We start from the raw sequence: 16,656 nt of genomic DNA, 5'->3' as shown, positions 1-16,656 counted from the left end.
ACGAAAACCACAAACCAGCAATAATAAATACTTCTTTTTTATTGGCGTAGACATCGCTTGCGGGGTTATAGCCGAGTTTACAACAGCGCGACAGTGGTTCTTCCTGTTTGCTGTTTGGCGCCAATTGGAGATTCCAAATGTAGCTGGCTTCTTCTGTACCTGGTCTTTCCAAAAGAGTGGAGGTCTTTCTCTTCTTCTGCTTTCCTCGGCGAGTACTGCGTCGAACACTTTCAGAACTGGAGTGTTTTCATCTATACGGACGAAAGGACCTAGCCAGCGTACTGGCTGTCTCTTAAATCGCTGAACTATATCTCGTACAGCTCATTGTTCCATCGACTGTGGTACTCGCCATTTCCCAATGCGCAAATAACGGAAAATCTTCCACAAAACCTTTCGCTCGAACAATCTTAGAGCCGACTCATCAGATGATGTCATTGTCCACGGGGATGATGTGTGCTAGAAGAGTTTGGTCTTTGTTCGTCGAGAGAGGACTTTACTTCTCAATTGCCTACTCAGTCCGAAGTAGCACCTTTTGGCAAGAGTTATTCTACGTTGGATTTTGAGGATGATGTTGTTGTTACAGACGAAATTATTGACGACTTCGAAGTTATGACTGTCAACAGTGACGTATGAGCCAAGTCGCGAGTGCGAAGACTGTTTGTTTGATGCCAGGAGTTATTTCGTCTTGCTCTCGTTTACAACCACACCTATTTGCTTCGCTTCCATAACTAGTCTGGAGAAAACAGAACTAACGGCGTGGTTGTTCAGATTAATGATATCAATATCATTGGCGTACGTCAGCTGTACACTCTTATAGAAGATTGTACCTTCTGTTTTAAGATATGCAGCTCGCATTAGTTTCTCCATGAGTAGATTGAACAAGTCGCACGATACGGAGTTGCCTTGTCTGAAAACTAGTTTGGTCTAACGGCTTGGGGAGATCCTTCCGATCCTGACGGAGCTTTTGATATTGCTCAACGTCAGTTTCAATAATTAATTGGCAAATTGGTAATTAAGTAAATATACCTAGATTACAAATGAAACTTTTTGACTAAAATACTGCCATTCCGAAAAGCTTTGTCTTGCGGAACCGAAATTCTCTTTACTGTGTCCTAGAACACAGAACAGTTAGTATAGAAGCAATGATATATGTTAGATTCCATGGTTTGTTGCTTTAGATTAGAGACCCTCTGTTTCATCGGTAAAGAAATTTAAAGGTGCTCTATTTGAGACAGCAAGGCCACTTTGGACGCGGTAAAGTTGTAAAACTTTAACGACACAACCTTCTAGGTCAGTTTTCTTTGCAACCAAAAATCTCCAAACATTTACTTTAAAAGAAGGATGATAAAGGCTGTAATGGGTGCCCTACCGGGTACTGCGATAAGTAAACATACGATCTGAGTTTCCTAAAGTCACATAATGGTCAGTCTGAGATTGTTTTTCAGCATCAGAAAAATATCAGGCACCTTCTGGGAAAATGTTTGGTATTTTAAGGATCAGGCGGTATCAAAACTCGGAATACAGATAGAAAACGAATCTTTTTTATTTCACCTTTGGCCGGGATAGAACATGTGTAGTAGATTCCAAGCCATACCATATTTCTGTAGTCCTTGTATTGTTGATAAATTTTTTATTTTAAAAATGGATCCAACGGTATAGATATTTGCTTTATCATACTTTTTTTTCAAATTGGATTCAACGGTATAGGAAATTGTTTTCTCATAAAATTTTATTGCTCTTTGAAGGGCATACTGTTAAAGAGCACTAACCTCACCTCAAAGTCAAAAGATTATTCTTTGGTATTTCTTATGAGTCAAATATCGACCTAACATGCTTGGTTCTAACCTCAAATAACTCGTTACCAAAAGTTTCCCTCAAAGATATTTCGTGTCCTCCAAGCAATCAACAATTAAATAATCTTCAAGTATTTTACATTCTTTCGAACTCACCTGTATAACGGCAGCATTCTCCTCAGTTTTCACACCATCCATTTCGGTGCGATTTCGCATCGCTGCTGCCGCCTTAGCCTCCTGATAATCGATATCACCCGTTTGTAGCCGTTTCATTTCGGCCAAATTACTGGTTGCCTGCTCCGTACTGAAACCATCGGCTACGACCTTCGTCTTCGATTCGGTCTTCGTGCGTTTCTCTTCGAATTTAACGGTGTCGACGATTTTACCCGACCCATTCAGTCCATTGGCGGTCAATTTGCCATTCGAAGCGCTCACCAAATCGGCTAAATTATGATGATCGTCATCTGTGTCGGGAAATGTTACTAACGGTTCGGCATCGCTGTCGACGAGATTTTCAATGGATGAGCGGATTCTGGAAAAGCAAATTTAAACATAAATTAATAATTGTAGTAAGAGTCATAGCTCAAGTGGAACATACTTCTTCTTCAATTTGTTGATGGCATCCGAGCTGTTCAGCGCATTGATTTGTGTGAGATCGTTTATGGATGGCTGATGCGCTGACGCTGAGATGGCCAGATTTTTGTTGCTGCCCAGACCACCACCGCTGCTCGCATTGTTCGTATTGCGACCGACCAGATCGGTGATTTCGGACATGGAATTTTTGATTTCGCTCAAGTCGCGTTTCAGTGCTGCCGTCTTCATTTCGGACGATGATGTGGACGAGGAGGACGTTGACGAAGATGATGAGGATGTTATATGGTGTAGACGCTTCTTTTCAACGCGCGTTGTTGTACTGCTGTTAACGACCTGCAAGCGAGTAAATGACAAATTAAACAATTAATTATTGCAAAAATTTGAAGTTCACTGTTTTTGTTGTTATAATAATGGCAGCTTGAAATTTCGCAAAGATAAGGCGAAATAAGGGGCGATATAACCCATATATATATATATATATCTACCTAATCACATATGTACATATATGCAATGTATACATTAGATAAAGTTTATATAGAAATGCTTGTGGCAACATTGGCGTACAAATTGCGATGAGAAAGTAAATGCCTGAGGTGGGAAAATGCTCTTGCTAAAGCAAATGCCAAGAATGTCACATATTCTTGTTCGGCTGACGAGGTTGCACAATTGTCACACACCCATTCACATACACACACAGCCACTCACACAAACACACATGGTACATAATTTAATTTGCTTGTTTTGACAACATTTCTCAGATGTTTTCGCAGTGAGTCTGTCTGTCTGTCGTGCTAAAAATAAGCGTCCAACCGGCGCAAATAAATATTTTTGTTGTACAAATATTATGGTTTGTTATTATTTTTAAACTAACTGTAATTATTGCAGAAGCAACGAAACCATAGAATTTTTGCTTTGACACGAGCGCGCGCTTCGAACAACTAACAAAAATACAACATAGATCTGGTCTCCGTAGTTTGAGAGAGCGATTTTGGGCATAAACAGCGCGAAAATTTAGAAATCGCAAAATTGGCGGTAATAAACCATTATCAGCGTATGAAATTAAAGTGCCATGCGTATTTGCACACATACAAAGATTCATAAATGTAATTGTACCCACATACACACATAGATACATGAATACATTCACACACATACAAACGTAATTAGCGATAATGTTGCAGCGTGTTGAATTGGAGCACAGAAGAGAGATCTTTAGGGGGGTATTCTGGTTTAGAAGCCCGAATTTAAGGATTTTTTTTTTTACGTGATAAAAAAATCCAAAATAATTTTGACTATCCACTTTTTTATATGCTTTTTATTGGTATTCTAAAAATACAAAACAAAAATAATATAAGAAAAAAAATTAAACTAAAAAAAACTGCAGATCGGCGAAGTAGAGATTGATGAAACAATGGCTTGTCCTGGTGTGCAGGATATAAATCCTTTCCGTGATCTAAAATGAAAATTTATGCGAAATCCGTAAAGAGTAAAAGTGTAGTTATCGCACTACGAAACGTTTTTGAAAAAAAAATTACAAAATGGTGAAGGTTTGAAAAAAAAAGTTTCGTATTTTCAGTGTTTTTTGTGGATCGGAGTTTTTTAAAAATAAAAAAAAAAAATTCTTTCAAAAGCTCTTCGTAGTGCGATACTATAATGTATGTATAAGAAAGCCCTGTGTAAAATTTCATTTGATTCGGTTAAGTAGAACTTGAGATATCATGCCCACCGTTTCTAGAAAAGTAGTTATGAGAAAAACGAGTTTAAAGTTTGAGAACTAGTCGCGCGCAGTCGGAGTCGGAGTCAAAAAATGAGCTGTAACTCGGAAAATAATTTGAATTTCGAAAAATTCTTTTAGAGACATTTTCTTGAAGGGGAAAAAAGAATCGATTTTTCCGAATTTCTAAACCAAAATACCCCCTTAACAAAAAAAGGTATACACGAATTTGTTGTTGTCTTAATTAATTTATGTACATATTTGCTAGGGTATAACAAGAAATTTTGATATTCATAAACTTCTATATCTCAAAAAAAATCAATAATAAATCAAAAAATAACAAAGCATATTTAATAAATAAAAAAATAATAATATTAACAATAATAATAATAATAGTGAAATAGATTTAGTATCTAAAATTATGAGAAAATTATAAACTATTGTATAGTATGTATCAATATGTATCAATCTGACTGTTGTAATTAAAGAAAAGTGGTATTGCTTTATATGCATATACTAGAGGACCCGTCCACGTTTTACTGTGGCTGATACATAGGTAGTACTACTAATACCATTTATATGATTTCTATTAGTTAGATTATAAATATTAGTTAAGGAATAATCTCATTTTTGGTCAAGCAACAAAAATGAATCAAAAAGCATTTCGTGCGTTAAGAAAGAATTAGTTTTTGGGGTAAAAATACTATTGAATTTGGGCTGTGCATCAGTGAAATCAATCGAGTCCAATCGATTGTCAGCCTGGTGGACTGCATATTAAGAAACGGTGGAAAGACAAAAAAAATCGGCTGGCAAGGTTATGGCATCAGTCTTGCAATGCTTCGAAAAGATTTCTGTATATCTCAAAATTTAATAGACCTTTTTATCAACACTTCAGTTATGCCGCTATTTTTTTATGCCAGATCTTTTGCAATTTTAAATTGCTTGTCAAGATACCCCCTCCAATAGTTAGCAGGTATGAAAAAAATGTTATTGCTACCCATAGATGTATTGAATCACCCAATTTATTTCTTAAGAACGAACAACTCTGTCCACGTTATGAAAACTTGTCTACAGATGTCGCCTTTTACTTTGGCATCGTTTTTTACGCCAATTTAAGGTTTGAATATTGGATACTGCGATGGTAGCGCGATCTATCGGTCAAACATTCCAAAATTAGCAATTAATTACAAATGAAAAATTAATTTAAAAAAACATTTTCCAGGGGACCAAATTACGAATCTAAACCATTCTCGAATCTCCTTCAACACACACAAAAAATTTCATCGAAATTGGTCCAGCCGTTTAGGAGCAGTTCAATTACAAACACACGGTCAGAAGATTTGTATATAAAGATATAGATTTTGTATTTCTAACCAAATTGCGGAATCATTGCTGAATGTTGGACCTTCGACATCTTCAACTGATGAAAATATTAAAAAAGTGAAGTATATGGTGCTTGAAAATCGTCAGGCAAGTGTTAGAGAGATGGCAAAAGAGCTCAACATTTCTCGCGAGTCCGTTCGAATGGTTTTGGTGGATATTTTGGTTATGAAACGCGTTCCTGCTCAACTCGTCCCGATAAAGCTGAATTTCTTTCAAAAAGAGTATGAATGTGAGCGAATTTAAAGCCAGAAACACAATGAATACCATCAATCAACCACCGTATTTACAAGACTTGGTTCCGTGTGATTTTTTCTTGTTCTCAAACAGAAATTGCCGCTCCGTGGAACTTCGTTTAAGGGCTGAAGGCCATCCCAAAAGTGCTTATGAGAAGTTTTTCGAGTTTGTCATATGCCATCATGTATTAACTGCGTTTTTCTCAAAACCACATTTTTCAAATGTGCAAGGGTGTTAACTCGGTGACAAATGATCCGATCACTATCAAATGTTTATGCTTCAGTCAAGTGACCTATAATTTTTTTTGTTCTGATCCAAAATTTTAAGTTGTCAGGCCAACAGTGATCAAAATTTTGGGTAAAATTCAATTTGAATTTTTTTTTAGATTTTAACCACAGAGAAGACCGCAATCACAGCGGAAGGAATCTGTTTTAGCGCCAGCGGATACGGCCTATAACGGAAAAGACTTGAATACTGGGTATTCTTAAAAAATGCATGAATGTACGTCAAAACTTTTAAACAATTGATAAAATCATTTTGTTTTTAATAGCCATATGTAAATGGCCTTTCTTTAGACAGTGCCACTTGGTGTGTGCCTTAACATCAACCAACACTCAGTAAATAAGACAATAGCGGCCACTGGCATAATTCGAAAAGAATTCTTAGTCTGCTAGTTTAAGCTTTTCAGAGAATATTGAAATTATTCCAAGAAGAGATACTAATACTAACCTATTTATCGAAATTTTAGAATTGATTTTTTATTAATAAATTCTTATTACAAAAAATTTGCTAACCTCGCAAACTTTATTAGAGATTATTAATTAGTATTTACATATGTATATTAAAATTACAATTTTTTATATAAAAAGCATCTTAATAAATATTTGGGCAGCCCCTGAATACGGTATATTAAGTTTTCTTTGGCCATGTCCGTCTATTCATCTGTATATATGTATGTATGTATGCGAACAAGATCTCTTGTTTTTAAGATACCGATAGTAAGTAAACTTGTTTTTGCAAAGGTAATAATTAGGCATAGATTATTTCCCTAGATAACGCTACAATCCTCGAACCTACATAGGATATAGGTGCCGCACAATCTGGCCCATTAAAATCATTAAAAAGTCTTTTTTGCTCTTTTGTGCTATAAGACATGCACCTGAGAAGGGTATTGTGGTGGCAATGTAGCTTAAGTTCACGGTGGTTTCTTGTTTTTGAATAAAAATGTATGATTTATAAATAGTTATTGTTTTTGCTGGAAAAAATTCCTTTAACATCGTATATGTTATCTAAGAAACGATTGTTAGAAATCAATATATTGTTAAAGCAATCGATTATTAGATAATGCTTTTTGGTTTAAGTAATTTTATCCTTTAAATTATGAAATGTTTAATAGAAATCGATTTTCGATGGTATTGGTATTGGTATTGTCAATTCTCTCTCATTTCATTTTATGCAAATTAAAATAAAACAAAACAATAAAGATCATATGTAACAATAATAAAGTCATATGCAATGGCTTGTTATTGGTATGATTTTGTTTAATTTCTGTGTTGAGAGGCTTTTTTCTCCTAAATTCTCTTTTCTCTCTCTGCGTATAGGGTGTAAAAAGAAATGAAAACTAAATACTAAAATGTAGTTAAACCCAAGCAAATATTTTTATTTATTTATTTACATCGAGCGCATGAATGCGCAAATTACATTGGCACGACTAGCCGGCTATCAAATACAATTAGGCATGCACAGGGGTAATAAAAATAAAGAATCATAAATTCCATTAATGGCGACAAGCACCCTCTCATATAAGCATGATTAAACATATAAGCAAACATACATACAAGCATATCTAATATGCTCACACGTAGGCAATGTAAAATTTTATGGCCGCACGAAAGCCAAAGTATGAACATACATACATACATAATATGTGTAATAAAATAAAATAAAATGTACTAATAATTTATTAACAGTCAAAACGTGTGGAAGAAAATTTTCCGCAAAACTTGAGTGCGAATTCCACATTTAGCCGACATCAACATCGACAGCTGGCGCATGAAAAATATTTAAGTGAATTTTGAAAAACAAAAAATTAAAAAAAAAAATTTAAAAAAATATTAAAACTACATTGTATCCGTCGTATGCGCGCGAACTAATAGAGGTTAATCAATTAGAATGCTCCTTAATGGCTTGCAGAGCTTAAGTGACCAGCCGGGCGTATACGCAACTAATTAATTTCATTCACAAGACAATTTCCTGATTTTCTTAAGCAGAGAAGAGTGCGCGAAATTCAAATTTATTTTCCACTCTGCAGTTGTTGTTGGTATTGCAAAAAAAATAATGTTGCCTTTAATACGTAAAAATAGCTAAAGTTCACTACAAACAAATGTACATAAATATATTGAGTGGAATATTCTAGCAATTGCTGCGCGCCGCCAACGCCTTAGACAAGCAGCGCAGCTGCTAGTGTTTTCATTGACATGACACTACAACTTTCTTTAGTTTTGAGCGATTTAAAATATATATTATACACTTTACATACATACATATGAGCTGAAAACCTTTGCATTAGTAATCATTACTAATTTTGGCTATGCAATAGCTCGCTCCTTATATAATTCTACTTGTGCATCTATATTTTTAATTTAAATGTCCGAAAGTCGTTTCTTTTATAATTTATTTATACAACTTTTTAGGTGAAATGTCAGCTTTGACACTTAAACATTATGGCTTTGTGGCTGTGTGTGTCTGTGTTTATGTTAATTACCGGCACATTGTGTCGCTCAAAGCGCTCGCCTGCAGCGGTTGTCGCCTTTTTTGCTCGTGCCAGCATGTTTGTGTATTTGTGGGCGTGTGCGGCGTCGAAAAGTCGCTCTTCCGCTAATGACACTTGGTTTTTATAAGGAAATATACTATGGCCAGTTTATTAGTGTAAAAATAAAATGATTGTGAAATTTCTTTTCTGGCTTTGCAGCTTAAGACATTTGGCTCGTCATCGCTTTAGAGCTTAATGAAAACTTATTTTGGCTATACCAAAATAACACGAAATTTGATTTCGCGTGAAATGAAAATTTTGAGTTTATGCAGCAAGTTCCTAGGAAGTTGATAATTACATATTTATTATATTACTAATAATTCTGTTACCCACTATGAGTGTTCGAGGTTTTAAATAAATAAAATCTTAGAAATTAAAATTAAACATTTTATGAAAACATTACTTTAGATTTTTTTTAAAAAACCAGAATTTAATTTATTTTATAATTTTATTGAATTATTTAATTATAAAAATTTTATTTACTTTGAAAAATGTAAAATGTAAATATTTATTAAAACTTTTTTTAATTTTTCATGTATGTATATTATAGAATTGACATTTTTAATAAAATATTAAAAGTTTAAGTTAAATATTTTAATAAAAAACTACTTTAGAATATTTTTAATGAAAAAATTAGAATAATATTACACTTATTTTTATATTTTTAATTGAATTTTATTTAGAAATATAATACCTAAAAAGTTATCAAAAAGTTTATTTACTTTAGAAAAATATAAAATTTAAATATTTATTAAAATTTTTTTTTGATTTTTCATGTGTATTATAAAATAAACATTTTTAAATAAATTTTAGAAGTCAATATTGAACATTGTATGAAACATTTGCTTTATAATTTTTTTAATAAGAATGCTTTTACATTTATGTTTATATTTTTAAATGGCTTTTATTTAGCAATATAATAATTAAAATTAAAAATTTATTTACTTTAAAAAATATGAAATTTAAATATTTATTTAATTTTTTTTCTCCTCTAAAAGTCAAATAGCTTCTGATATTGAATTAATAAATAAAAGAAATAAAATGATTTTATTAATTTAATTAATTAATTTGCAGAGCAACTCCTTTTTAAGAGCATTTTAAGAATATTTACGAAATATTTTATAATATTAGCACCAAATAGTAGCATTTAAAAAACGTTGCATACATTTTGGCGCGTTTTTTAATATTTTTTTCGCAACAGGGAGAGAGCAGAGCCAAGTTCACCCAAGTGAGGAAAGTGCTCTGAGCGCCATTCACTTGGAAATGGCCAGAGACAATTCTTTTACATATAGATCCAGCAGCTCACGACTTCCGATCTTCGTCCAAGTATCCTCTCGGAAGCCAAAAAAACATCTGTGTGAAGGAGCTAAAGTGAGAACGCGAAACACCCCCTCCCCAAAGTTCTGTGCCTGGTTTGGGACTCGCCATGTAAAAAACACCCCCAATGAAAAGAAGAAAACAGCCTTTCGCTGTTGTAAACTCGGCTATACCGCGTAAGCGGTGCCTACAATAATAAAGAAGAAGAAAATCGCATGAAAATTTCAAATTGATCAGTGCAGTCGTTTCGGCGAAATTTTCTTCAACGACTCCTAAAACAGACTTTCGATGAAATTTTGGAACTCGATTACATTAAGTTACATAATTCATACTATCACGCTCATAACTTAGAAACTATTGATGAAATGATACATATAGGTAAATTTAAAATACACAAAAACAAAAAAATATATATTTTTTGAAACTCGAAAGATATAACCACCAAAGAAAAACATTATTAAGGGAAAAAGGAATAAGTCGACAAAAATTCTAGATACAAAATTGCAAAGCTGATACCTGAAAACAAAGTTCATGATAAGAACAGATGTGGTTCAGATGAAGTATTAGTTTTAGGTCACTTGAAAATCAATTAGAGATATTGTGCCAGATAATTCTCATTTGAAACCTATATTCGATAGCTTACGACATCAGGAAAATTAATGAGAAAACCCGAATTTGAAGAAGGCAATTAAATGGAACGTTGCGAAAAATTTGGGAGCTACTAATATTTGCTTCAGAACGGCTCGGCTTTTAGCTTTTATTCTGTGGAAGTTATTTCAGGCAAAATAAAGCCGATAGCTGATTTTTCTCAGAGCTGATACCACGTAAATGAAACCTTCCCAAATATATGGAAGGAGTTTCGGTATTTTCCGCTCTAGAAAAATTTTAATAATTATCTATAATTTTAATACGTCTTACTTGTTAACTTATAAAATTAATCGATCAACTCTCTTTGTTATTTTCAATTTGCTTGCGGCTCTAAAAACGACCCAAGTGATTGAACAATGAATGAGCAGATATGCATGCTTGCTATCTTAGTTACAATTTACTTTTTAAGTCGCTTATGAGTGTATTAGTTATCAGTGGTGTTATCGATACCAAATAACATTGAAGTTTATCACACGGTGAAGGCCAAGAATGTTAAGTTGTTGATATCGTTTGTTTTACATAAAAAATAAAAGAAAATATTAAGAGAAAGACTGCGATGTGAAAATATTATACTGACGTATATTTATATGTATTTATATTTAATATCTGTAATAATCATCAATCATCATTGTCATTAATATTTTAATGGATTTTCTCTTATTGTAGTGAGACAACCACTAATTACAAACATATGTATATATATCACGAATTGCTATGAAACAGTGTGAAAGATTTATAGTTTAGATGCTGTATGATACAATTAATAATCTTACACAACTTCTGGTTTCCACTCTTCAAATCGTACAAAAATAAGAACATTTAAGCCGGTAGTATTCGGTTGGAAATTACTTTGCAACTTCACATTTTAGTTAAACTTTTTTGTGTGAGTATATTGTGGCATATTTTTCGCAAAAAAATATGGTTAGCAACTCCGTGTTTTGAAAGTTTCTGGACCACTGTCAATGTCAAGCGTGAGAGGGTGGATCATTTTATTACTAGTATGACAGAATATATATGTACATACATATACATATTCGTGATATGTAATTTAACCGATTAAAAAAAAAACTATTTTAAAAATCAAATCAAAGGATCAAATCACGTGCAATTCCAAAATGCAATTATCATTTCAGTACTCAAAACCTGCTCACTAAAATTTTTCACCTTTAGAATTTCCAATTGTCAACTTTACAACAACATGACTCTCCAATTATCGGTTAGCTTCCCAATAATTCTCAAACATTCATTATCACCAGCTATTTCTATGGAGAAAAACTAGATGCCGCAGCTTGTTGAAATTAAAAAAAAAATGAAATTATTAATTTAAAAAATTAATTAATTATTATTTTTAAATTATTAATTATTTTAATAATTAATTTTTTAATTAAAAAAAGTAGCTAATTATTATTTTTTAATTAACTAATTTTAAAAATAAAATTAAAATTAAAAATAATTAATTAATTAATTTTGTTAATTAAAAATTAATTGTATAATTTTTTTAATTAAAATAATTATTTTTTTAATAAAAGACAAGATTTAATAAAATTAATAAATTAATTATTTATATTTTTTTATTAAAAAATTAATTTATTAATTAATTAATTAACCATATTTAATTTTTTATTAACAAAATTAATTAATTAATTAAAAAATTAAAATGATTAATTTAATTAATTTTAATTAATATAGTTTTTTAATTATTTTACAAACTGGTTTTAATTGATTTAATTTCTTTTTTTTTACATATTTTAAATATTTTTGTTTTTTATTTATTGGTAATTATTAAAAATAACAACCATTCTGAAAGTGAAGTGAAAATAATTTAAGGGTGATTTGAGGTCGGAGAGAAAGAGGAGCGACGTGGTTGAGTTTTTAAAGGTCTAAAGAGGTTTATTTCGATTTCCGGCAAAACTACGAGCCATATAGAAAAAGTATGTAAATAACGAAAAGATCTACAATTTTTTCTATACACCTTATTCACATTCATAAAGTTTATGTGAAAAGCAGATATCCAGTTTTTTTAATTAAATTAACTATTTATACGGATTTAAATTTTTTTACTAATTAACTAATCACTTTTCCAGAGTTTAAGCACTAATTTGGTGCTAAATTTATACTAATTTGTTTATACGATAGCTAAGTTAGATCAGTTGTTTAAGTCGATCAAGTGCGTGTGCTAGCAACTGTGAGTTCTTATACCGCTTTGAATTGTAAGGAAACAAAAAAAATATTATTAGTTGCTCGATTTTGTTATTCGGCATAAGAAAACAGCCTAGGTTAAACCAATGATTTGCACTCCACTTCTGAACACACTTTGTCATTCTTTCAGACCACTTTACAATACTTGAACTCACTTGAAACATATAGTGAATATATGTATATACCACATATGTATATACATACTTCATATTTACATATATGAAACATGTTATTATATATCCCTACTTATAGTATAGTAACTCTTTTGAATTGACTTTTCTACCCACCTTACAGCAGTTCGATAATTGCAAATTGTTTTGCGTCACTTATAGTCGAGTTGTTGTCTTGCCGTCGCCTGGGTTGCGCGAGATTGATTATGCGATAAATATTAAACTTTTATTTATTTTTAGTTCTTTACCGCCGTATTATTGTATTGCTTTGCGAAATATGCGAACCGGTTCGCCTCTTCCTCTTAGTAAACGCCTTTCGTATTTCAACTTTTACTTTGTACTTTAGTATCACTTTAATAATGTTTGTTGTTGCTGTTGCTCTTATTGCTATTTGCTTTTGAGCATGAGAACTGCAAAATTATTATTATTTTGCTTGAGAATTTACAAGTGCGCAGGTATGCGTGTGTATGTGTGTGTTGTTTCAAAAATTTATACTTTATCGCGCCAGCAAATATTGTCTGCTATCTTAAGCGTGCTTCACACAAACATGCATGCATGTATGCATGTGTGTGTATATTTTCTAGCGCTGTTCTAAAACACTTCAGTACACGTTGCTTTAATTTATTACTTGTATAGATGTTAATGCGCCTGTGTGCTTGTGTACTTTTCCTTTGCTTTTGCTTTTGATTAATGTTACCGTTATGCACCTCTAAGTCCACTTGGCTTATTCTTAAGCTGCTGGCATACAAGTTTTAATATATTACTTGTGTTTTTTCCCACTTCTATTATTAAAAATCACAAAATTTCTTGCACGTATTTACCGTTGTGCTCGTATTTGCTTTGTTAATCGTAATTAATAAATTATAAAAATTAACGTCTCGCGTTTTGCACTTGCTTGTTGTCTTTTGGCAGCGTTGCTGTAAATTTCACTGTTACTTTGCGTGTTTTTGCACTTTTCCGCTTGCACTCGCTGCTTTTCTGACTTTACTTTATTATTTTACGCAAATTGAATATTTTTTTAAATAATTCTTGCAACTTTTGCCGTGTCTTTGCAGTCAATTCATCACGCTTACGTGCATTCGTCGTCACAACTGTTTCGTATTTAATTAGCTGCCTTCGCTGCTAGCGCTGTACCTTTGCTCATGTACAAATGTTTGTATGTGTGTGTATTATGGGCGCACACTTAACTTTGCGCTGCGTCTCTTTATCTTTTAGTGTTTCTTTTTGACTATTTTATTACACTTATTTTGCGACTTGCGTTATGCTGTGCTTTTTGCTGCTGTAGACACTCAGCTGATAAGAATTATGGCTAGAAGAATCTTGCCTTTACCTGTTTTTATGATTTCGCTTTGCTATTTTATACTGTATGCTACACTACAAGCTTTATCGCAGTGCGCTTTAACGGTTTCTATACACAGTTCGGCTTTTTGCGGCGTTGGATCGATTTGAGATGCCACAGCTTGTAGAAATTTTTTAAAAAACAATTCTCGTTACTATTTGTCTTGGTGCAATGTTCGTTTAATTTTCCTTTTAATTAATAAATTTTAATTAATTATTATTTTTTATTTATAAATTTTTTTATTAATTTTTTTTTAATTAATAAATTTCTTTATTAATTTTTTTTAATTAATAAATTTTTTATTAATTTTTTTTAATTAAGAAATTTTTGTATTAATTATTTTTTTAATAATTAAATTTTTTTAATTACTTTAATTTTGTAAATTAATTATATTTTTTTATACTTTATTGTTATTATTCTCTTTTTTACTTACTTTCGTTTTATATTTTGTGGCTTGATTTTTAATTACATTAATTATTTTCAAACAAAATATTTTTTTCGCAATTTTATATTTTTCGTTGTTTACTCTTTTAGCGTTTTTCGTTGTTTAACGCTTTTCGTTTGCTTTTGTTTCGCTTTCAGCGCTTTATTTTTCGTTTAAAAGATTTATAGATCTTCGTTTTATATTGAACTGCATCGATAGCTAAAATATATGCAGTTGCTTCGTTTTTACTTTACAAAATCGTTTCGATATTATTCGCTTGTATATTTTTAAATTTGCGTAATTTATTTAAAAAATATATTCAAATTACGCATTCATTAACAATTCGTGTTTTTTTTAATTTTTTTTTCGTTTTCTGCACTACTTTCTGCTTTTTTTTCTATTTTACTCGCTATTAATTTATTGAATTTATTTTTTCGTTTGCGATTCGCCGTTATACGTTTGTATCCTGCACAAAATTCGTTGAAATTTCTTTTAAATCACATTAATAACACTTTTTGTTTTTGTGTTCGGATCCTGTCGCGGTGCTAAGTGTGATCTTTCGCTTGGTTGCTATTAAACACAACTCGCTTCCGTCGTACAACGTTCGCTCGCTCGCTCGTTTCGTTTCGTTATGAATGCAGCGCTCACAAATTGGCGACCAACTACGCTCGCCTAACGTGAAAAAGCGCTGCGAAAGAAAGCTTCGAGCTTCGTGACTTAAGCTAAAAATACACATTTGTGTGCACATACATACCTTTGTGCGGGTGTATGTGTGTCGCAACTAAAAACAGAACAATTCTAACTAATTCCACATACGCTCGGCAGCACTCTAGTGCCGAACTTGTTGTTCTTGTGCACATAGTCGTATGTCGCGATCTAGCGATCGTCACTCGATTGTCACATACGCTTGGGTGTAGGAAGTTTCGTTGTACTGTTAGCTTTTACTGAGTGACACTAGCGCACACATACACATGCAGCTGTATGTATGTACTCTCGCCTTTTCTATTAACTCGAAACAGTTTCAATAAAGACACTCGCATGAGCTCAACGAATTCTCGGAATTCACGCTTCATTTACATAATTTGCAACTCAAATATTTGCAATTTTATTTTTATTTATTTTATTTTTTAGTTTCTCTGCTTTTCAAGTACGTGTGTATGGATGTGTCTGCGGCGCTTTGCTTTAAAAGTTCTAAGTTATTAAATTTATTATGGCAACAGAAACAAAAAATATACGCCTTTACATGCACATACCTACGTATATTCGATACTACATACATACATATGTATGTGTGTGTGTCTATATTTATTTATGTATGTTTGTATGCATGTGTTCACTAAGTGTTCTTTTATATCTGTTTCCTCTTTAAGCTGTTGGCTTTTCGGTGGTAATTACACTTTTTTGCGGCTTACATATGAACATATGTACATACATACTGTATATATATGTATGTATGTATTAAATACATATATGTGTGTACGTGCACACCTCAATCGATTACTATTTGTAGCCTTCTGCAAAATTCATATTTTTTATCTTTGTGTGTGATTCAAGACTCACGCAATTCTTAATAATATGCCGCTGAAGCATTGTTACTTCGGCTTTATTTTGAATAAAAGCACACAAAAAGAGCAAAAACCACATTATTTGTTTGTTACTCGAATTTAAGTGTCTGTAAAGTAAAATATAAATATACAGTGCTGTCTAGATTATCGGAAGCGTGGGTAGTTGTCTCACAAATGTGTTTGCAATATTGCATCTAGCGTCAAGCAGGCTAGTCGAGCTTTTTTTGAGTGTAATTGAAAGCTTTCTATAAACTTGCCATTAAAAAAATATTTATTTTTCTGAAATCGCGAGCTTCAAAACTTACTTCCTTACTTGACTTACGACAAATAACGGGATGGATCCGAGTTTTGAAGGCTATCCTTAAATTTTACTCGATGTCATAAAATATGACGATTTGTAGTTTATTGATTTGTATCTAATCTAAGATAAATAATTGAGGATTGCGCGGCGACCTAAGGTCTAT

General features: G+C 32.2%; 1 protein-coding gene across 9 annotated transcripts in view; it reads right to left on the bottom strand.

Moving 5' to 3' along the window:
• LOC126762565 (NAD(+) hydrolase sarm1) overlaps positions 1-16,656 on the bottom strand; it is a 146,207-nt gene that overhangs the window by 22,211 nt on the left and 107,340 nt on the right. For 7 of the 9 annotated variants that reach the window (XM_050479409.1, XM_050479408.1, XM_050479405.1 and 4 more), the window contains 2 exons: positions 2,392-2,720; positions 1,950-2,325 (listed from right to left, as the gene is read on the bottom strand). In XM_050479409.1, the coding sequence (XP_050335366.1) occupies positions 1,950-2,325; positions 2,392-2,720 (705 nt within the window). Of the gene's footprint in view, positions 1-1,949; positions 2,326-2,391; positions 2,721-12,981; positions 14,449-14,636; positions 15,275-16,656 lie in introns of those variants that run through there. The other 2 variants (XM_050479413.1, XM_050479412.1) reach the window with 2 other exon arrangements.

The sequence above is a fragment of the Bactrocera neohumeralis genome, chromosome 6 (genome assembly GCF_024586455.1).
Source record: "Bactrocera neohumeralis isolate Rockhampton chromosome 6, APGP_CSIRO_Bneo_wtdbg2-racon-allhic-juicebox.fasta_v2, whole genome shotgun sequence".
In the NCBI taxonomy this organism is placed as follows: Eukaryota; Metazoa; Arthropoda; class Insecta; order Diptera; family Tephritidae; genus Bactrocera; species Bactrocera neohumeralis.
This window is presented reverse-complemented; position numbering and strand designations above follow the sequence as displayed.